The sequence below is a fragment of the Telmatherina bonti genome (assembly GCF_933228915.1).
Source record: "Telmatherina bonti genome assembly, chromosome: 5".
NCBI classification, from domain to species: Eukaryota; Metazoa; Chordata; class Actinopteri; order Atheriniformes; family Telmatherinidae; genus Telmatherina; species Telmatherina bonti.
Window position 1 is genome coordinate 35,930,500 of NC_136623.1, and position 22,819 is coordinate 35,953,318.

General features: G+C 48.3%; 1 protein-coding gene across 1 annotated transcript; it reads left to right on the forward strand.

The window, feature by feature from the left end:
• The first annotated feature begins 911 nt into the window (after positions 1 to 911).
• LOC306756510 (acidic amino acid decarboxylase GADL1-like) lies at positions 912 to 22,336 on the forward strand. Its single transcript, XM_079241258.1, has 15 exons — positions 912 to 964; positions 15,460 to 15,611; positions 15,692 to 15,818; positions 16,732 to 16,822; positions 16,902 to 17,008; positions 17,233 to 17,348; positions 17,896 to 17,975; positions 18,093 to 18,147; positions 18,236 to 18,352; positions 18,429 to 18,493; positions 18,590 to 18,671; positions 19,518 to 19,717; positions 19,924 to 19,975; positions 20,075 to 20,164; positions 21,754 to 22,336. The coding sequence occupies exons 1-15, from the start codon at positions 934 to 936 to the stop codon at positions 21,925 to 21,927; spliced, it is 1,539 nt and encodes a 512-aa protein (XP_079097384.1). The 5' UTR covers positions 912 to 933; the 3' UTR covers positions 21,928 to 22,336.
• The last annotated feature ends 483 nt before the right edge of the window (positions 22,337 to 22,819 follow it).

Genomic DNA, 22,819 nt, shown 5'->3' on the forward strand with positions numbered 1-22,819 from the left:
CGGGGGTCCTGAAACCCACTTTGAGAACCACGGAATTAATCAATGCAGATGTTCTGCATCATCCTGTCTCCTCGCTCCTCTGGTGGTAAGAACGTTTCTCATCAGCATGTTTCACACATGTTTTTGACACAGTTTACCTGAAAGTGTTGATGGAATCAGTGTGGTAGCCCCAAAATGGCGGGGAGGTGAAGTGACGTCACATGCGCGTTCTGCATGTACGTACCGCCCCCCCACTGGGCGTGGCAGTGTTGCATCAGGCAGACTGAGGCAGACTCACGTGGCGTGGCTGAATTTAGAGCCTGCACTCTGGAGTCAAAGGGCACGAGAGGCGGGTGCTCCAGCCCCTTTAACCCCCCCCCAACACACACACACACACACACACACCTCTGCATGCGCCTGCAGCTCAAGTTACATCAGGTTCATGAAGTCCATCTGCAGCAGAAACACGAGTCCCACAACTCCAAACTAATGTATAAAATGACCAAACCAGCTGATTTCAGCTCCAAAGACACTCCTTAAACTTGTGATTATTCCTTATCTGGTTGCCATGGCAACTATCAAATCTGCTGATGTGAATAAATCTGGATGCTCTCCTTGGAAAGTTTCTTTTGGAGTTATAAGTGGCCTTCATTAAATAGTGCAAAAAGATAAAATGCAGGTATAACGTCGTTGTGTGAGCACAGAAATAATAACGATAATAAAAAAGAAATGAAGACTTAAAACAATGTTTTCACACGAGGAAAGGAGCAGTTTAACTGTTGTTTTCCTGCAGCATAATTATGGGGATTTTTTCTGTGCTGTGACATGTCTGAGTGGAGTGGAAAGTTACTGGAATTGTGTCTGAGCTGTGGAAGGCGTCAGCAGGAGGCAGTGAGATGTATAAATACAGAAACCTTCATAACCCACCAGTCTCAGACACAAACATCACCGAAAATGGCATCAAACACAGGAAAACACCTCAGAGGTAGGAACTTTCTGTTAGTTCAGCTTTGTTTGAGGGGAAAAGACCTCAGGTATGACTGGGGGACATCTTACAGTCGCACTGCCTCCTAAACGACCTGAAGTCATTTAATAGGTTATTCCTGATACAGGGAAAATTTTAACGTGCTCACCAAAGCATAGTCTCTTCAGTAAATAACTGTAAATAATATCCAGAACCATGAATATTAACCGTGTCATATTATCCATCACAGAGCGGGTCGGGTCCATTCATCACACCCGATCAGAAACTCGAATTGATTCACAAATCCTGATAAGATCAATTATTCTACAGGTTTTAGTCTGAAAGAATAAATAAGAGCTGCTAAAGTTGCAATAAATAAATAAATTAATACCAGTTCATCAGAGGCTGTGGAGGTTATTTTTTGAAAATGTATTTATTTTTTAAGGATGCACCTTCGCGCATTTTAATTCAACCCTCTCAGACCAGCAGAACCTGATGGAGATGAAACTTTCACCAGATGTAGAAACCTTTACATCCAGGTTCAAAACATTTCTTTTCTCATGCATCTCTGCGTGACATCTGCACAGTAACTTTGTTAATTCTGCTTTTAATTATTTAGATATAATTTATGATTTTATTGTAAATTTGTTATTTGTATTTTCTTTTATGTTTTTTTCCTGTAATGATTTTAATGTTTCATGTAAAGCACTTCGAATCGTTTTGTACATGAAAGGTGCAAAAAATAAACTTTCCTTGCCTTGAAAACGCGCTGCCTGCAGAACAACTTAAAACTACGATGCTGACAGTTTTATTGCATGTTTTCTTCCACAAACTGTAAATATAACACACACAGACATTTGCTTTATTTGCAGTTTCCTCCCATCACACTGGTGTCACTTCGGCTGTGGTTTCTAACCAGATAACGAAGAAATTCAGAAAAATCTCGGGTATAAAATGCATTTTACTGCGCAGTGTGATTCGTGCGTGTGCAAACTGAACTGAAATGGAAAGCAAGACAAAAGTGCAGAAAAAACAAATTAACCAGTTTAATGAGTTTGTTATTGTAATTAGGAAAAGAGACACAGTAGTTCTGTGCAAAAGTGCATCTTTCCCACTAAACAGCCTAAAACTGAACCCAGCATCTGATGTGACTGAGCCGCCGCAGTTCTGGAGGTTCTGCTGCACCAGAACTGCAACAGAACTGCAACAGAACTGGAACAGAACTGCACCAGAACTGCAACAGAACTGCACCAAAACTGCACCAGAACTGCAACAGAACTGCACCAGAACTGCAACAGAACTGCTACAGTACTGCACCAGAACTGCAACAGAACTGCACCAGAACTGGAACAGAACTGCACCTGAACTGGAACAGAACTGCACCAAAACTGCACCAGAACTGCAACAGAACTGCACCTGAACTGGAACAGAACTGCACCAGAACTGCAACAGAACTGCAACAGAACTGCACCAGAACTGGAACAGAACTGCACCAGAACTGGAATAGAACTGCAACAGAACTGGAACAGAACTGCAACAGAACTGCACCAGAACTGGAACAGAACTGCACCAGAACTGCACCAGAACTGCAACAGAACTGCACCAAAACTGCACCAGAACTGCAACAGAACTGCACCAAAACTGCACCAGAACTGCACCAGAACTGCAACAGAACTGCACCTGAACTGGAACAGAACTGCACCAGAACTGGAACAGAACTGCACCAGAACTGCAACAGAACTGGAACAGAACTGCACCAGAACTGCAACAGAACTGGAACAGAACTGCACCAGAACTGCAACAGAACTGCACCAAAACTGCACCAGAACTGCACCAGAACTGCAACAGAACTGCACCTGAACTGGAACAGAACTGCACCAGAACTGGAACAGAACTGCACCTGAACTGGAACAGAACTGCACCAGAACTGCAACAGAACTGCAACAGAACTGGAACAGAACTGCACCAGAACTGCAACAGAACTGCACCAAAACTGCACCAGAACTGCAACAGAACTGCACCTGAACTGGAACAGAACTGCACCAAAACTGCACCAGAACTGCTACAGTACTGCACCAGAACTGCAACAGAACTGCACCAGAACTGCACCAGAACTGCAACAGAACTGCAACAGAACTGGAACAGAACTGCACCAGAACTGCAACAGAACTGCAACAGAACTGGAACAGAACTGCACCAGAACTGCACCTGAACTGGAACAGAACTGCACCAGAACTGGAACAGAACTGCACCTGAACTGGAACAGAACTGCACCAGAACTGCAACAGAACTGGAACTGAACTGCACCAGAACTGCAACAGAACTGCACCAAAACTGCACCAGAACTGCAACAGAACTGCACCAGAACTGCACCTGAACTGGAACAGAACTGCACCAAAACTGCACCAGAACTGCAACAGAACTGCACCAGAACTGGAACAGAACTGCACCAGAACTGGAATAGAACTGCAACAGAACTGGAACAGAACTGCAACAGAACTGCACCAGAACTGCACCAGAACTGCAACAGAACTGCACCAAAACTGCACCAGAACTGCAACAGAACTGCACCTGAACTGGAACAGAACTGCACCAGAACTGGAACAGAACTGCACCTGAACTGGAACAGAACTGCACCAGAACTGCAACAGAACTGCAACAGAACTGGAACAGAACTGCACCAGAACTGCAACAGAACTGCACCAAAACTGCACCAGAACTGCAACAGAACTGCACCAGAACTGCACCTGAACTGGAACAGAACTGCACCAGAACTGCTACAGTACTGCACCAGAACTGCAACAGAACTGCAACAGAACTGGAACAGAACTGCAACAGAACTGGAACAGAACTGCACCAGAACTGCAACAGAACTGCACCAAAACTGCACCAGAACTGCAACAGAACTGCACCAGAACTGCACCTGAACTGGAACAGAACTGCACCAAAACTGCACCAGAACTGCTACAGTACTGCACCAGAACTGCAACAGAACTGCACCTGAACTGGAACAGAACTGCACCAGAACTGGAAAAGAACTGCACCAGAACTGGAACAGAACTGCACCAGAACTGCACCAGAACTGGAACAGAACTGCACCAGAACTGCAACAGAACTGCACCAAAACTGCACCAGAACTGCACCAGAACTGCAACAGAACTGCACCTGAACTGGAACAGAACTGCACCAGAACTGGAACAGAACTGCACCTGAACTGGAACAGAACTGCACCAGAACTGCACCAGAACTGCAACAGAACTGCAACAGAACTGGAACTGAACTGCACCAGAACTGCAACAGAACTGCACCAAAACTGCACCAGAACTGCAACAGAACTGCACCAGAACTGCACCAGAAATGCACCTGAACTGGAACAGAACTGCACCAAAACTGCACCAGAACTGCTACAGTACTGCACCAGAACTGGAACAGAACTGCACCAGAACTGGAACAGAACTGCACCTGAACTGGAACAGAACTGCACCAGAACTGGAATAGAACTGCACCTGAACTGGAACAGAACTGCACCAAAACTGCACCAGAACTGCTACAGTACTGCACCAGAACTGGAACAGAACTGCACCAGAACTGGAACAGAACTGCACCAGAACTGCAACAGAACTGCACCAGAACTGCAACAGAACTGCACCTGAACTGGAACAGAACTGCACCAGAACTGCAACAGAACTGGAACAGAACTGCACCAGAACTGGAACAGAACTGCACCAGAACTGCAACAGAACTGCACCAGAACTGCACCTGAACTGGAACAGAACTGCACCAGAACTGCAACAGAACTGCACCAGAACTGCAACAGAACTGCACCTGAACTGGAACAGAACTGCACCAGAACTGCAACAGAACTGCACCAGAACTGGAACAGAACTGCACCAGAACTGCAACAGAACTGCAACAGAACTGCACCAGAACTGGAACAGAACTGCAACAGAACTGCAACAGAACTGGAACAGAACTGCACCAGAACTGGAACAGAACTGCACCTGAACTGGAACAGAACTGCACCAGAACTGCAACAGAACTGCACCAGAACTGCAACAGAACTGGAACAGAACTGCACCAGAACTGGAACAGAACTGCACCTGAACTGAAAAAGAACTGCACCAGAACTGCAACAGAACTGGAACAGAACTGCACCAGAACTGCAACAGAACTGCACCTGAACTGGAACAGAACTGCACCAGAACTGCACCAGAACTGGAACAGAACTGCACCAGAACTGCAACAGAACTGCACCAGAAATTGCAACAGAACTGCACATGAACTGGAACAGAACTGCACCAGAACTGGAACAGAACTGCACCAGAACTGCAACAGAACTGCAACAGAACTGCACCTGAACTGGAACAGAACTGCACCAGAACTGCACCTGAACTGGAACAGAACTGCACCAGAACTGCAACAGAACTGCACCAGAAATTGCAACAGAACTGCACATGAACTGGAACAGAACTGCACCAGAACTGCACCTGAACTGGAACAGAACTGCACCAGAACTGCAACAGAACTGCACCAGAACTGCACCAGAACTGCAAATGAACTGGAACAGAACTGCACCTGAACTGGAACAGAACTGCACCAGAACTGCAACAGAACTGCACCAGAACTGCAACAGAACTGCAACAGAACTGCACCAAAACTGGAACAGAACTGCACCAGAACTGGAACAGAACTGCAACAGAACTGCACCAGAACTGCACCAGAACTGGAACAGAACTGCAACAGAACTGCACCAGAACTGCACCAAAACTGCACCAAAACTGCACCAGAACTGGAACAGAACTGCAACAGAACTGCACCAGAACTGGAACAGAACTGCACCAGAACTGCAACAGAACTGCAACAGAACTGCACCAGAACTGCACCAAAACTGCACCAGAACTGCACCAGAACTGCACCAGAACTGCAACAGAACTGCAACAGAACTGCACCAGAACTGGAACAGAACTGCACCAAAACTGCAACAGAACTGGAACAGAACTGCACCAGAACTGCAACAAAACTGCACCAGAACTGCAACAGAACTGCACCAGAACTGCAACAGAACTGCACCAAAACTGCACCAGAACTGCAACAGAACTGCAACAGAACTGGACCAGAACTGCAACAGAACTGCACCAGAACTGCACCAGAACTGCACCTGAACTGGAACAGAACTGCACCAGAACTGGAACAGAACTGCACCAAAACTGCACCAGAACTGCACCAGAACTGGAACAGAACTGCAACAGAACTGCACCAGAACTGCACCAGAACTGGAACAGAACTGCACCAGAACTGCAACAGAACTGCACCAAAACTGCACCAGAACTGCACCAGAACTGCAACAGAACTGCAACAGAACTGGAACAGAACTGCACCAAAACTGCAACAGAACTGGAACAGAACTGCACCAGAACTGCAACAGAACTGCACCAAAACTGCACCAGAACTGCAACAGAACTGCACCTGAACTGGAACAGAACTGCACCAAAACTGCACCAGAACTGCTACAGTACTGCACCAGAACTGGAACAGAACTGCACCAGAACTGCAACAGAACTGCAACAGAACTGCACCAGAACTGGAACAGAACTGCACCAGAACTGCAACAGAACTGCAACAGAACTGCACCAGAACTGCACCAGAACTGCAACAGAACTGGAACAGAACTGCACCAGAACTGGAACAGAACTGCACCAGAACTGGAACAGAACTGCACCAGAACTGCACCAGAACTGCAACAGAACTGCAACAGAACTGCACCTGATCTGGAACAGAACTGCACCAGAACTGCAACAGAACTGGAACAGAACTGCACCAGAACTGGAACAGAACTGCACCTGAACTGCAACAGAACTGCACCAGAACTGCAACAGAACTGCGCCTGAACTGGAACAGAACTGCAACAGAACTGCGCCTGAACTGGAACAGAACTGCACCAAAACTGCACCAGAACTGCTACAGTACTGCACCAGAACTGGAACAGAACTGCACCAGAACTGGAACAGAACTGCACCAGAACTGCACCAGAACTGCACCAGAACTGCAACAGAACTGCAACAGAACTGCACCTGATCTGGAACAGAACTGCACCAGAACTGCAACAGAACTGGAACAGAACTGCACCAGAACTGGAACAGAACTGCACCTGAACTGCAACAGAACTGCACCAGAACTGCAACAGAACTGCGCCTGAACTGGAACAGAACTGCAACAGAACTGCGCCTGAACTGGAACAGAACTGCACCTGAACTGCAACAGAACTGCACCAGAACTGCAACAGAACTGCGCCTGAACTGGAACAGAACTGCAACAGAACTGCGCCTGAACTGGAACAGAACTGCACCAGAACTGCACCAGAACTGCAACAGAACAGAGTCGCAGGAGCGGATTCAACTCTCCAAGCATGAGTACAATAGTTTGGACTGAAGTTATGTGTGTTTCCATTTTTATTTCAATTATTCCGTCATGTTCTCTCCGTGTGTGTGTGTGTGTGTGTTCTCTCCGTGTGTGTGTGTGTGTGTTCTCTCCGTGTGTGTGTGTGTGTGTTCTCTCCGTGTGTGTGTTCTCTCCGTGTGTGTGTGTGTGTGTGTTCTCTCCGTGTGTGTGTGTGTGTGTTCTCTCCGTGTGTGTGTGTGTGTTCTCTCCGTGTGTGTGTGTGTCTGTGTTCTCTCCGTGTGTGTGTGTGTGTTCTCTCCGTGTGTGTGTGTGTGTTCTCTCCGTGTGTGTGTGTGTCTGTGTTCTCTCCGTGTGTGTGTGTGTGTGTGTTCTCTCCGTGTGTGTGTGTTCTCTCCGTGTGTGTGTGTGTGTGTGTGTTCTCTCCGTGTGTGTGTGTTCTCGCCGTGTGTGTGTGTGTTCTCGCCGTGTGTGTGGGTTCTCTCCGTGTGTGTGTGTTCTCGCCGTGTGTGTGTGTGTTCTCTCCGTGTGTGTGTGTGTTCTCTCCGTGTGTGTGTGTGTTCTCTCCGTGTGTGTGTGTGTGTTCTCGCCGTGTGTGTGTGTGTTCTCTCCGTGTGTGTGTGTGTTCTCTCCGTGTGTGTGTGTTCTCGCCGTGTGTGTGGGTTCTCCCCGTGTGTGTGTGTTCTCGCCGTGTGTGTGTGTGTTCTCTCCGTGTGTGTGTGTTCTCGCCGTGTGTGTGGGTTCTCCCCGTGTGTGTGTGTTCTCGCCGTGTGTGTGTGTGTTCTCTCCGTGTGTGTGTGTGTTCTCTCCGTGTGTGTGTGTTCTCTCCGTGTGTGTGGGTTCTCGCCGTGTGTGTGTGTGTTCTCTCCGTGTGTGTGTGTTCTCTCCGTTTGTGTGTGTGTTCTCGCCGTGTGTGTGTGTGTTCTCGCCGTGTGTGTGTGTGTTCTCTCCGTGTGTGTGGGTTCTCCCCGTGTGTGTGTGTTCTCTCCGTGTGTGTGTTCTCTCCGTGTGTGTGGGTTCTCCCCGTGTGTGTGTGTTCTCCCCGTGTGTGTGTGTTCTCGCCGTGTGTGTGTGTTCTCTCCGTGTGTGTGTTCTCTCCGTGTGTGTGGGTTCTCCCCGTGTGTGTGTGTTCTCCCCGTGTGTGTGGGTTCTCTCCGTGTGTGTGGGTTCTCCCCGTGTGTGTGTGTTCTCGCCGTGTGTGTGGGTTCTCTCCGTGTGTGTGTGTTCTCGCCATGTGTGTGTGTGTTCTCTCCGTGTGTGTGTGTGTTCTCGCCGTGTGTGTGTGTGTTCTCTCCGTGTGTGTGTGTGTTCTCTCCGTGTGTGTGGGTTCTCTCCGTGTGTGTGGGTTCTCTCCGTGTGTGTGGGTTCTCCCCGTGTGTGTGGGTTCTCCCCGTGTGTGTGTGTGTTCTCGCCGTGTGTGTGTGTGTTCTCTCCGTGTGTGTGTGTTCTCGCCGTGTGTGTGTGTGTTCTCTCCGTGTGTGTGGGTTCTCTCCGTGTGTGTGTGTGTTCTCGCCGTGTGTGTGTGTGTTCTCTCCGTGTGTGTGTGTTCTCTCCGTGTGTGTGTGTTCTCTCCGTGTGTGTGTGTTCTCTCCGTGTGTGTGGGTTCTCCCCGTGTGTGTGTGTTCTCCCCGTGTGTGTGTGTGTTCTCTCCGTGTGTGTGTGTTCTCTCCGTGTGTGTGTGTTCTCTCCGTGTGTGTGGGTTCTCTCCGTGTGTGTGTGTTCTCGCCGTGTGTGTGTGTGTTCTCTCCGTGTGTGTGTGTTCTCTCCGTGTGTGTGTGTTCTCTCCGTGTGTGTGGGTTCTCTCCGTGTGTGTGTGTTCTCTCCGTGTGTGTGTGTTCCCTCGTGTGTGTGTGTGTTCTCTCCGTGTGTGTGTGTGTTCTCTCCGTGTGTGTGTGTGTTCTCCCCGTGTGTGTGGATTCTCCCCGTGTGTGTGGGTTCTCTCCGTGTGTGTGTGTTCTCTCCGTGTGTGTGTGTTCCCTCGTGTGTGTGTGTGTTCTCTCCGTGTGTGTGTGTGTTCTCTCCGTGTGTGTGTGTGTTCTCTCCGTGTGTGTGTGTGTTCTCCCCGTGTGTGTGGGTTCTCTCCGTGTGTGTGGGTTCTCTCCGTGTGTGTGTGTGTTCTCCCCGTGTGTGTGGGTTCTCTCCGTGTGTGTGTGTGTTCTCTCCGTGTGTGTGTGTTCTCGCCGTCTGTGTGTGTTGGTTCTCCCCGTGTGTGTGTGTTCTCTCCGTGTGTGTGTGTTCTCCCCGTGTGTGTTTTTTCTCGCCGTGTGTGTGTTGGTTCTCCCCGTGTGTGTGTGTTCTCTCCGTGTGTGTGTGTTCTCTCCGTGTGTGTGTGTTCTCCCCGTGTGTGTGGGTTCTCCCCATGTGTGTGGGTTCTCCCCGTGTGTGTGGGTTCTCCCCGTGTGTGTGTGTTCTCCCCGTGTGTGTGGGTTCTCTCCGTGTGTGTGGGTTCTCCCCGTGTGTGTGGGTTCTCTCCGTGTGTGTGGGTTCTCCCCGTGTGTGTGGGTTCTCTCCGTGTGTGTGGGTTCTCCCCGTGTGTGTGGGTTCTCCCCGTGTGTGTGTGTTCTCCCCGTGTGTGTGTGTTCTCTCCGTGTGTGTGGGTTCTCTCCGTGTGTGTGGGTTCTCCCCGTGTGTGTGGGTTCTCCCCGTGTGTGTGTGTTCTCCCCGTGTGTGTGTGTTCTCTCCGTGTGTGTGGGTTCTCTCCGTGTGTGTGGGTTCTCCCCGTGTGTGTGGGTTCTCTCCATGTGTGTGGGTTCTCCCCGTGTGTGTGGGTTCTCCCCGTGTGTGTGTGTTCTCCCCGTGTGTGTGGGTTCTCTCCGTGTGTGTGGGTTCTCCCCGTGTGTGTGGGTTCTCCCCGTGTGTGTGGGTTCTCTCCGTGTGTGTGGGTTCTCCCCGTGTGTGTGTGTTCTCCCCGTGTGTGTGGGTTCTCCCCGTGTGTGTGGGTTCTCCCCGTGTGTGTGGGTTCTCTCCGCGTGTGTGTTCTCCCCGCGTGTGTGGGTTCTCCCCGTGTGTGTGTGTTCTCTCCGTGTGTGTGTGTTCTCTCCGTGTGTGTGGGTTCTCTCTGTGTGTGTGTGTTCTCTCCGTGTGTGTGGGTTCTCCCAGTGTGTGTGTGTACTCTCCGTGTGTGTGTGTTCTCGCCGTCTGTGTGTGTGTTCTCTCCGTGTGTGTGTGTGTTCTCTCCGTGTGTGTGGGTTCTCCCAGTGTGTGTGTGTTCTCTCCGTGTGTGTGTGTTCTCGCCGTCTGTGTGTGTGTTCTCTCCGTGTGTGTGTGTGTTCTCTCCGTGTGTGTGGGTTCTCTCCGTGTGTGTGTGTTCTCTCCGTGTGTGTGAGTTCTCCCCGTGTGTGTGGGTTCTCCCCATGTGTGTGGGTTCTCCCCGTGTGTGTGGGTTCTCCCCGTGTGTGTGGGTTCTCCCCATGTGTGTGGGTTCTCTCCGTGTGTGTGGGTTCTCCCCGTGTGTGTGGGTTCTCCCCGTGTGTGTGTGTTCTCCCCGTGTGTGTGGGTTCTCTCCGTGTGTGTGGGTTCTCCCCGTGTGTGTGTGTTCTCTCCGTGTGTGTGGGTTCTGCCCGTGTGTGTGGGTTCTCCCCGTGTGTGTGGGTTCTCTCCGCGTGTGTGGGTTCTCCCCGCGTGTGTGGGTTCTCCCCGTGTGTGTGGGTGCTCTCCGTGTGTGTGGGTTCTCCCCGTGTGTGTGGGTTCTCCCCGTGTGTGTGGGTTCTCCCCGTGTGTGTGGGTTCTCCCCGCGTGTGTGTGTTCTCCCCGTGTGTGTGGGTTCTCTCCGTGTGTGTGTGTTCTCTCCGTGTGTGTGGGTTCTCGCCGTGTGTGTGGGTTCTCCCCGTGTGTGTGTGTGTTCTCCCCGTGTGTGTGGGTTCTCTCCGTGTGTGTGGGTTCTCCCCGTGTGTGTGGGTTCTCCCCGTGTGTGTGGGTTCTCCCCGTGTGTGTGGGTTCTCTCCGTGTGTGTGTGTTCTCCCCGTGTGTGTGGGTTCTCCCCGTGTGTGTGTGTGTTCTCTCCGTGTGTGTGGGTTCTCTCCGTGTGTGTGGGTTCTCCCCGTGTGTGTGTGTTCTCTCCGTGTGTGTGGGTTCTGCCCGTGTGTGTGGGTTCTCCCCGTGTGTGTGGGTTCTCCCCGTGTGTGTGGGTTCTCTCCGTGTGTGTGTGTTCTCCCCGTGTGTGTGGGTTCTCCCCGTGTGTGTGTGTGTTCTCTCCGTGTGTGTGGGTTCTCTCCGTGTGTGTGGGTTCTCCCCGTGTGTGTGGGTTCTCTCCGTGTGTGTGGGTTCTCCCCGTGTGTGTGGGTTCTCCCCGTGTGTGTGTGTGTTCTCTCCGTGTGTGTGGGTTCTCTCCGTGTGTGTGGGTTCTCCCCGTGTGTGTGTGTTCTCTCCGTGTGTGTGGGTTCTGCCCGTGTGTGTGGGTTCTCCCCGTGTGTGTGGGTTCTCTCCGTGTGTGTGGGTTCTCCCCGTGTGTGTGTGTTCTCGTCGTCTGTGTGTGTGTTCTCGCCGTGTGTGTGTGGGTTCTCCCCGTGTGTGTGATTTCTCTCCGTGTGTGTGGGTTCTCTCCGTGTGTGTGGGTTCTCCCCGTGTGTGTGTGTTCTCTCCGTGTGTGTGTGTTCTCTCCGTGTGTGTGGGTTCTCTCCGTGTGTGTGTGTTCTCTCCGTGTGTGTGGGTTCTCCCCGTGTGTGTGGGTTCTCTCCGTGTGTGTGGGTTCTCCCCGTGTGTGTGTGTTCTCGTCGTCTGTGTGTGTGTTCTCGCCGTGTGTGTGTGGGTTCTCCCCGTGTGTGTGTGTTCTCTCCGTGTGTGTGGGTTCTCTCCGTGTGTGTGGGTTCTCCCCGTGTGTGTGTGTTCTCTCCGTGTGTGTGGGTTCTCTCCGTGTGTGTGGGTTCTCCCCGTGTGTGTGTGTTCTCTCCGTGTGTGTGGGTTCTGCCCGTGTGTGTGGGTTCTCCCCGTGTGTGTGGGTTCTCTCCGTGTGTGTGTGTGTTCTCGCCGTGTGTGTGTGTGTTCTCGCCGTGTGTGTGTGTGTTCTCTCCGTGTGTGTGGGTTCTCTCCGTGTGTGTGGGTTCTCCCCGTGTGTGTGGGTGCTCTCCGTGTGTGTGGGTTCTCCCCGTGTGTGTGGGTTCTCCCCGTGTGTGTGGGTTCTCTCCGTGTGTGTGGGTTCTCCCCGTGTGTGTGGGTTCTCTCCGTGTGTGTGGGTTCTCCCCGTGTGTGTGTGTTCTCCCCGTGTGTGTGGGTTCTCCCCGTGTGTGTGGGTTCTCTCCGTGTGTGTGTGTTCTCTCCGTGTGTGTGGGTTCTCCCCGTGTGTGTGTGTTCTCTCCGTGTGTGTGGGTTCTCTCCGTGTGTGTGGGTTCTCTCCGTGTGTGTGGGTTCTCCCCGTGTGTGTGTGTTCTCTCCGTGTGTGTGGGTTCTCTCCGTGTGTGTGGGTTCTCCCCGTGTGTGTGGGTTCTCTCCGTGTGTGTGGGTTCTCCCCGTGTGTGTGTGTTCTCCCCGTGTGTGTGGGTTCTCCCCGTGTGTGTGGGTTCTCTCCGTGTGTGTGGGTTCTCTCCGTGTGTGTGGGTTCTCCCCGTGTGTGTGGGTTCTCTCCGTGTGTGTGGGTTCTCTCCGTGTGTGTGGGTTCTCCCCGTGTGTGTGGGTTCTCTCCGTGTGTGTGGGTTCTGCCCGTGTGTGTGGGTTCTCCCCGTGTGTGTGGGTTCTCTCCGTGTGTGTGGGTTCTCCCCGTGTGTGTCTGTTCTCTCCGTGTGTGTGGGTTCTGCCCGTGTGTGTGGGTTCTCTCCGTGTGTGTGGGTTCTCTCCGTGTGTGTGGGTTCTCCCCGTGTGTGTGGGTTCTCTCCGTGTGTGTGGGTTCTCTCCGTGTGTGTGGGTTCTCGCCGTGTGTGTGTGTGTTCTCGCCGTGTGTGTGTGTGTTCTCGCCGTGTGTGTGGGTTCTCTCCGTGTGTGTGGGTTCTCCCCGTGTGTGTGGGTTCTCTCCGTGTGTGTGGGTTCTCTCCGTGTGTGTGGGTTCTCCCCGTGTGTGTGGGTTCTCTCCGTGTGTGTGTGTTCTCTCCGTGTGTGTGGGTTCTCCCCGCGTGTGTGTTCTCCCCGCGTGTGTGGGTTCTCCCCGTGTGTGTGTGGGTTCTCCCAGTGTGTGTGTGTTCTCTCCGTGTGTGTGTGTGTTCTCTCCGTGTGTGTGTGTGTTCTCTCCGTGTGTGTGTGTGTTCTCTCCGTGTGTGTGTGTGTGTTCTCGCCGTGTGTGTGTGTGTTCTCTCCGTGTGTGTGTGTGTTCTCTCCGTGTGTGTGTGTTCTCTCCGTGTGTGTGTGTTCTCTCCGTGTGTGTGGGTTCTCTCCGTGTGTGTGTGTTCTCTCCGTGTGTGTGGGTTCTCCCAGTGTGTGTGGGTTCTCCCCGTGTGTGTGTGTTCTCTCCGTGTGTGTGTGTTCTCGCCGTCTGTGTGTGTGTTCTCGCCGTGTGTGTGTGGGTTCTCCCCGTGTGTGTGTGTTCTCTCCGTGTGTGTGTGTTCTCCCCGTGTGTGTGGGTTCTCCCCATGTGTGTGGGTTCTCTCCGTGTGTGTGGGTTCTCCCCGTGTGTGTGGGTTCTCCCCGTGTTTGTGTGTTCTCCCCGTGTGTGTGGGTTCTCTCCGTGTGGGTTCTCTCCGTGTGTGTGGGTTCTCCCCGTGTGTGTGGGTTCTCTCCGTGTGTGTGGGTTCTCCCCGTGTGTGTGGGTTCTCTCCGTGTGTGTGGGTTCTCCCCGTGTGTGTGGGTTCTCCCCGTGTTTGTGTGTTCTCCCCGTGTGTGTGGGTTCTCTCCGTGTGGGTTCTCTCCGTGTGTGTGGGTTCTCCCCGTGTGTGTGGGTTCTCCCCGTGTGTGTGGGTTCTCTCCGTGTGTGTGGGTTCTCCCCGTGTGTGTGTGTTCTCTCCATGTTCTCCAGCTTCTTCCCACCAACCGAAGACATACATGTTAGGCTGACTGGTTTATGTAGATTGCCCTTAGGAGTGTGTGTGAGTGTGTGTGGTTGTTTGTCTCTGTGTGGCCCTGAGATGGACTGGGGACCTGTCCAGCGTGGACCCTGCCTTTGTCCCAAAGCCTGCTGGGATGGACTCCAGCTCCGCGCGACCCTTCGTCGGACTAAGCGGAGAAATCTTGACATCTCAGACACACTTTGGGGACCCTGGTGGTGCAGGGGGCACAGCAAGCACCTCTTATGCCTTCAGTCTTTTCTGAGGCTTCTGTTCCCCAAACTAAACCAGGACATATTTAACATTTTAAAGGTGATTCAGAAATAAAAGTGTGCTTCATTCCCCTGAGACAAATATAATCTTTATCTCAAGTCTAAACAATCGGGAGAAGAAATGGCACTAATGTCAGAGAGACTCATCCAGCAGCTGTCTGCAGCGTGAAAACCATCTTCAGTCTGACTTTCTGAATCAGAATATTCTGAATTATCTCCTGCAGTTTCATCACTCTGAGACTTTTTCCTCCATCTTCAGTTCACACTATAAATTCCTTGAGTAGATGGTCAGTTACAGGAAATATTCTGGGCAGCAGGTTTCTTCTGGGAGTGGGTTTTTAAAAAGAAAATATCAAAAATGAATTCTTCCTTCTAATTATTACATAAGAAACAATCGACTTGATTCCCCAGAAACGTAGAGAATGATGATGAGAGAGCCACGCTTCTCTCTGATGGATTATAAAATCTTTACAACAGAAAATAAAACTTTTGAGCAAATTACAAAGTTCAGTCAGGATTTATAAAAGTACACAATAATTTCCAACAGATATGATAGAAATGACTTTTTCTGTTCATACACCAGTTGCAGCTTTAATAATATTAGTTTTTTATTTCAAGGTGTTTGAAACTAATTTCATTTTCCATTCTGAAAAATGCAGTTTTACATTTTCATTTCTTTTTCTTCTCTGAACACAACCTTTCAATGTTTCTATAAAAAACATTTAGAAAGTATAATTTCTGATCAAGAGATTTGTGTGAAGGACAGATGTGCTTCGCATCAGACTAACAAGGCAAAGTGGGTAAAATTATACTGAAATATTTAGAAACTAAACGTGGAACTTCTTAAAGGCTGTCGGCTCTGTGTGGGTGAGGTGACATGGATCTTTGGGGGAAAAGTGAACAGTTTTTCTTAACTAACAGTTTTTTGTGATTGTTGTTTCAGAGGAGAATCTCAACCACATTCCTGTGACACATCCAGGAGACGAAGAAAACTGCTGCCTGCTCGTCAACGGTTCAGCAGAGAACTTCATCCAGGACGCCGTGGAAATCATTTTAGACGAGGCAGTGAAAAAGGGATCTGATATCAGGGAAAAAGTAAATTATTTTACTCTCCTGTGTAGCGGCGCATTAGAAAATGTAGCTGTGACAGTGACTGGCTGTTCCCCGTGCTGCAGGTTTGTGAGTGGCGGTTTCCTGAGGAGCTGAAACAGCTGCTGGATCTTGAACTGCGAGATGAAGGAGAGTCTGAGTCTAAGATCCTACAGCGATGCAGAGATGCCATCAAATACAGCGTGAAGACCAGTGAGTGCAGATTTTCATGACACAAAACTGAAATGAAAACTCATCAGTCAGAAGAAAGAAGTTAGCTCAGCTGGTCTGAGGGAAGGCCCAGCTGAAGCTGAGCAAGCTGTTCCACACCAGGAAGGAGAGTTTTTTTTAAATGAAGCATGGCCTCATCATTTATGGACTAGATATTCCACAGACTTACGCTTACCCTGACTGTGGGAGCTTACCAGCATTGTGGTCTCCGACATGGTGCAGCTGGACTCTCAGCTGACTGCAACTGGCCCGTGATCGCTGCACTGCTCACATGGCAGATCAGGATGCGCGTGCTCAGCGTGTGGATGTCGAATCGAGGCGTGTATCTAACGCAGCAGGCCTGACTGACAGGATTTCATCTGCTTTTTGTCTGTTTGTCATGATGTATTGGGAGAGTTCTGGCAGAAGGACACACTGAGACATGAAGCTTTGCTAAAACCACAAGTCTTCAATGTTCATAGCAGAGAAAATAACAGTTATTACAACTGCAAGAGCACAGACAGACATGGGGGGGGGGGTTGTTCCTCATTTTGCATCTTGATGTAATTTACACATCAGTAGTTTCATTCTAGGTGTTTATTTTGCCTCTTTGTCACAGTGATGGTTTGTGTTTTGCCTTTTCTGCATTTAGTTTTTTACATTTTCTTCTTTTCGTTTCAGCATCTTCCTCTAACTCTTCCTCTTCCTCATGTGTAACAGGAGCCCGTCATGTAGACGTTGACTCATACAGAATCTGAAACACAAAACTGCACTTTTAAAATCAGAAAAATCACAGACAGACTGTTTTTACAGGGTTTTTCTGCATGTTGCAGTCCTAACCTTGGATGTGCATCAGGGTGCATTCTGTCAGGAGTTTGGCATGAAGCTGTAATACAGCCCTCTTTTTTTTTTCTAGGCCATCCTAGGTTCTTCAACCAACTTTATGCTGGGATGGAGCCCCACTCCATGGTGGCCAGCTTCATCATTGAGGCCATCAAAACAAGTCTGTGAGTAGCACTAGCTTGTCCAGGTAAATGTTCATATACATATGCTGATGTAAGGTGTCTTCTGTGTGGTTTTCATCAGGTATACATATGAAGTGGCTCCAGTCTTCACCCTGATGGAGGACGCCGTGGTGAAGAAGATGATAGAGATTATTGGATGGGAAGGAGGAGATGGCATCTTCAATCCAGGTACAACAAAATGAAGATTCTCGTTTCCATGAGAGTAGCAGGTACTTTTCCCTCTCAGTATCAGAAAGCATGCTGTGTTGTTCATCTGTTCCTGGCTGGGAGACGTGTGAGCCACAGTTCAGTCAAACATTCAGCAGGGATGCTGCAGCTGCTGCAGGCTGGTGGGAGGTTCTGTCGCAGGAAGTATGTAATGTAATGTAAAAAGTGGTATATTTTTCTTTAAGGTGGCTCGATGTCCAACATGTATGCTGTGAACTTGGCCAGGTACCGTCACTGTCCCAGCGTCAAAGAGCTCGGTCACTCTGCAGCTCCTCGACTGCTCATTTTCACATCACAGGACGTAAGTTGTTCACTGCATGCCGTGTTGGTTAAACATCACTGCAAAACACCGCAAATTCATTTGTATAGCTTCAACTCACATCAGACACCTCAAGACACTTTTATGTAGAGTCCAGTTTGTTGTAGTCCAGTTAGGATCTGATTAAATAAACACAGAAATCATTTCAGATGAATATAAATATATAAACATCATAGATATATCTGATCATCAGCTGTGGTAAAATGACAGGACCAAACTTTTTAGACTTTTCTGGAGCTCTCAGGACTTCTCTGACTTATTATGCACTTGAAGTTTTTTTCCATTTGCAGTGTTCTCTGCTGGACATGCAGGTTTTTCAGGACGGTTAGTTAAAACATGACAGTCCTGAAGGTTTTACTTTTATTGTCTCAACATGCAGAACAAAGTTCTCCATCCCAGAAATAAATGTCATCATGATGAAGGTCCACAAATCCACTCAGACTGGACTCCTAATGAACACGGATATCAGGATGACTTTGAGTGAATGATGGATTGGGTTGATAAGCGGTTTGCGCTTGATCTCTTCCAGTGTCATTACTCCATTTCTAAAGCTGCAGCCTTACTGGGAATCGGCACAAGGAACGTAATGGTGGTGCCATGTGATGAGAGGTAAACTACCACGCAAGCCCTGAAGGGGACAGGTTGGAAATGAGCACCTCTCGTGTGAGGACTACAGCTCATTTATCTGCTATTTCACCCAAAACTGAATTGTTTTCTGTTAATTAGTGGAAAGATGATCCCTTCTGTTCTCGAGGAGAAAATACAGTCAGCAAAGAGCGAGGTGAGAAGTTACGTCTGGTTTGGTGTTATAGCAACGTCCGAGTGGGAATTTTCCAGGAAAATGACAGAATGTGTGTGTTTGTGCTCAGGGTGCAGTTCCCTTCATGGTGAACACCACAGCAGGAACCACAGTACTTGGAGCGTTTGATCCCATTGAGGAAATTGCAGACATCTGTGAGAAGCACAACATGTGGCTCCATGTGGACGTGAGTTCAATGATCCATTCATTCAGTTACTCACCATCAGCGTGCATCATCAATATTCCCTCTTTTCTGTCTGCAGGCGTGTTGGGGAGGAGCTGCTCTCATGTCTAAGAAGCACAGACATTTGTTAAAGGGAATCCAGAGGTCAGCAGGGAGGTCGACAGTCACTGTAACCGAAGAAAAGAATAATGCTAAATGTTTCCAGCGATGGTAAACTCTGCTGCGTGTCTTCTCTCTAAGAGCCAACTCTGTTGCCTGGAACCCTCACAAGATGCTGATGGCATGTCTGCAGTGCTCGGCGTTTCTGGTCAGAGACAAGACAGTAAGAAAAGCTCTCTCACCACGTCACCGCAACAAAATGCTTATTCTAATATAAGAAGAAGGTTAGTGGCTCCCCCCCTGGAGGAAAGTTAGCTTCCCTCTGGTCTTCAATCCCTGAAATAAATGATGAAACATGAGGAAAAACTCTGGGAAAACATGGCTGAAAGAAGCACACGGTGGCCTGCTGGTATAATGTCTATGAAGAGTAACAGCAAGTGAAAACTGTTGCAATAGAGCTTTTCCACTGTAGGCTAACTAACAGATTAGCATCTCTGCTGTTTTAACAGCAAGTAACAGCAAATGATGCAACTCAAACAGGAGGATAAAGTAGTTGATGGACTACCTGCCCTGTTTCTAAGAAAACGCCAAAATAACCTCCATCTTGTATACGCTACACTCATGTAAACTCTCCTTATTATTTATTTTACTTTTCTTGGCTATTTTTTCCCGCTTGGATGGCCCTTCATTTCACTGGAAAATGTTGTCTTTGCTTGTCCTCCCCCATCAACACACTGGGATTTAAGCTAAAAAACATACAACAAGTTTGTCCCCTTTCGGCTACCATATTCAAAGCTGGTGATGCAACACAGCAGCCTTTTGTTGCTCGAACCGCCACCTTTGTATCTAAAAATAACTAATTCTAAGCTACTAGAACACTTTCATTTGGATGTGATTGTGATTTGACTTCAGTAAAATACGTATTTATGAAAGGTATGCTTGACGTTTGCTAATAAAAAGCCAAACTAGTTGCATATGAACCTTTAAGGCAACAAGTGTGTTATTAAAGATAGATCATACTGAATGCTTTAAAACTTTTAACTGAACTTTTGTTGTTCTGCTTGCTCAGAGTCTCCTGCAGCGCTGCCACTCTGCTCAGGCCTCCTACCTCTTCCAGCAGGATAAGTTCTACGATATGAGCTATGATACTGGGGACAAGTCAATCCAGTGCAGCAGGAAGCCGGACGCCTTCAAGTTCTGGCTGATGTGGAAGGCTTTGGGAAGCAGAGAGCTGGAGCAGAGGGTGGACAGAGCCTTGGCCATGGCCAGGTCAGTCTGAGGAAAGGCAGTTAAAAACCCACTGATAAGATGGAAGCTGGAGTACTGAGTAGGCTGTCCTTACTGGTTCTGATGAAGGTTTTCCTTCCGGCTTAAATGGAGTTTTTCTTGTCCACTGTCCCCTCTTCCAGCTCAGGGTGGAGGAGTGAGAGGAAGAGTTGTCAACTTTCTGACTGTCAATATTCTTTTATTTGCAGGTATCTTGCTGAACAAATCAAAAAAAGGGAAGGTTTCCGTCTGGTGATGGAGGTAACATTATCCTCGTCCTGCCTTTTTAAAAACATCAGACAAGAATGTATTTAATGACTTTAAATTAATCTTATTGATCTGTTTTCATCTCCTCTACAGCCTGAATATGCAAACATTTGTTTCTGGTACATTCCACCAAGTCTAAGAAATCTTCCAGATGGGCCTGAGTTCTGGAAAAAGCTGCATAATGTAAGTTTTTGACTATTAAAGGAAGTTATACCCGACTCTGAACTGGATAAGGCGGGTATGGGGGCAGACCCAGACTGTATGTAAGAAGATGGACGGTCCTCTCTGACGTCACCCAAAGGTTTCTGATGAGATCAGTTAAAGCTTGGTGTGCGGTTCCTATCATCGCCATCTTGGCAGCGTCATGCGTGTCGTCTCGCCCAAAAAATACAAATATGGGCAAAGAGGTGGAGCTGAGAGGGGGGCTGTTAGCGTCATGGTGGATGATTGACGTCGAGTGAACTCCAAGCTTTCTGTAGTTTAAAGCTAACCGAGCTAACCCCGGAGACGTTGTTAACCAGCTAAAAACCGCGGGACTTGAAGCGGGAGATCGGGTACCTGTCAATCAAAATGACACACCCCTAAATATGCAGAATTTCAAGATTAAATAACTTAAATGGGTGAGTTAGAAAAAAAATCACTCCCCCCACAGTTGTCATGAAGGTAAACCTGACCTATTAAACCTAAAATGGATTTCTGAACCAGGCTGTAAACATGTTTATTTCTGCTGTAAACATGTTTATTCCTGCTCTGAAGTTGGTCTTTTTAACATGGGAGTCTATGGGGATTTGCAGCCCCTAGTGGATGAAGGGGGAACTGCAGTTTTATGCAGTTCTGCACAGGCTTCACTTTTAACTGCAGGAAGTTGCCGCTTGGGGCAAACCTCAGATCCCTAAGAGTAATATGCGCATGCAATCTAGAATTTTGTGTGTGGAGCTGAACCATGGTTTTGTGAGTGATTGCATGAATGGTCTTGTACTTTTATAGTGCCTTTCTAGTCATGCAGACCACTCAAAGTGCTTTAAAACTACATGCCACATTCACACACACATACCCTGATAGGCACATTGGGGGGCAGTTTGGGGTTTAGTGTCTTGCCACCTTGGCATTTTAGTCACGGGAAGCCTGGAATTGATCCCCCAGTTCACCAGTTGAAGGACGACTGCTCGTCCTTCCAAGCTACAGCCGCCCCATAAATAGGCGGCAGGTCCAAACTTACTGCAGACTCATTATCTAAATAATGAGTTTGCAGCATGATGAGTTTGGAGAGAAAACATGACTTAAAGCAAAGAAATGTGACAGACACACAACGAAACGCCGTATGGGAGCAAATTTATGAAAAAGTTAATGCTGTTAGTAAAACAATGTGAACAAAGGATAAAGTAAAAAGTCGTTTAAAGACATTAGAAGGTGAACAAAAGAATCAGCATAAAATAAACCGTCTGTAAATAAAACAGGTGGGGGCAGAGGGTGTATGTACGGTCACCTTAAAAAAGAAAAAAAAATATGAATGAATATGACACAGTCTCTTTTTTTCTTATAAAGGCCTCATTTATTTTTACTAATGATTTTATGAAGTGACCCACCTACAAACCTGCGACAGGTGTGCACTAGAGAGTACACCATTTTGCTTATAAAAGATTCTACCCTCAGTGTGCGCTGTCAGTAAATCAGTTTGTACTTTTTCTTTTGGATGTGCAGTGATTTTACAAATGTCTTAGTACAAACCTTTAGTAGATCTGGAGCCTAGTGTATCGTCTGTCTGCCTGCAGGTTGCCCCTATTGTCAAAGAGCGCATGATGAAGACGGGCAGCATGATGGTGGGCTACCAGCCTCATGGAGACAAGTCTAACTTCTTCAGGATGGTCGTCATCAGCCCTCTGGTCAGCAGGCAGGACCTGGATTTTGTCCTGGATGAGATACACAACCTGGGGAAGGACTTGTGAGAATCATCTGAGCAGTTTCATGAAGATGTGATAAAGACAAGCTGATGCTTTCCTACCACAACCATCATTTACTTTTTACTCTGTAGCATTCTTAACAATTTATTGGGGGTTCTCTGTTGAAGTTGGGTGAAACTTTGGATCCGATTTACAGATATCGTATCATAATTACCCATCATTGCATTTTTTAAAAAATGACAATGCACCTCATTTGAAAAACTTTAAAATCTGTGAATGTTACGCATTTAAGAAGATGAAAATGGAGCATCTGATGCCTCTGAATGTATCTGTGGATAAGAAGAAATTCTGAAAATTGGGACAGTTTAAGAATGTGCAGCCGAAGCATTCTGACACTGCAATGATTTATCCTGTAGCTTCTGAACAGTGTTTAAATAAAAATTCTTCTGATTCATGTTGGATTTGTGAATATATCTTTTTATACATGATGAATAAAAACAAAATCCATTGACTCTGGTTCATGTACATGTGTTTTATTAAAGATAATTAGTTATGGAGATAGTATCAAATTTGTTCCCAGCTGCAGTCGTGGTCAAAATCCAGTAATCTGTTTTTCAAAACCCAGCTGGTCCACAAAAGTCTGTTGAGCTGCTCAACTAAAGTCATAACATGTAACCATGTTCATCCAGTAACTTTAAAGGCCTTTATTTCCTGCATTAGCAAAGCAGAAAGGTCAGAAAGTAAAGAAGACACAGAGTGAGTGTGTTGTATTTAGAACATTTGTTCTGAATGACAATTCTTGTGGGTTGTTTCAAACAGATTATTCTGCTGTGGATTTGTAAACTTCTGGCACCATTAATGCCACCGAGTGTTTTTCATGGCCACATTATTCCCTTCTGCTGCTCGTTCCACTGATACACTTTTCTAACAAATTTAA

Coding starts and splice junctions, on each gene's coding strand:
- LOC306756510 (XM_079241258.1), top strand. CDS start 934: ATGGCATCAAACACAGGAAAACACCTCAGAG. Junction 17,349..17,895: donor TCATTTTCACATCACAGGAC/GTAAGTTGTTCA, acceptor GATCTCTTCCAG/TGTCATTACTCCATTTCTAA. Junction 18,148..18,235: donor TACAGTCAGCAAAGAGCGAG/GTGAGAAGTTAC, acceptor GTTTGTGCTCAG/GGTGCAGTTCCCTTCATGGT.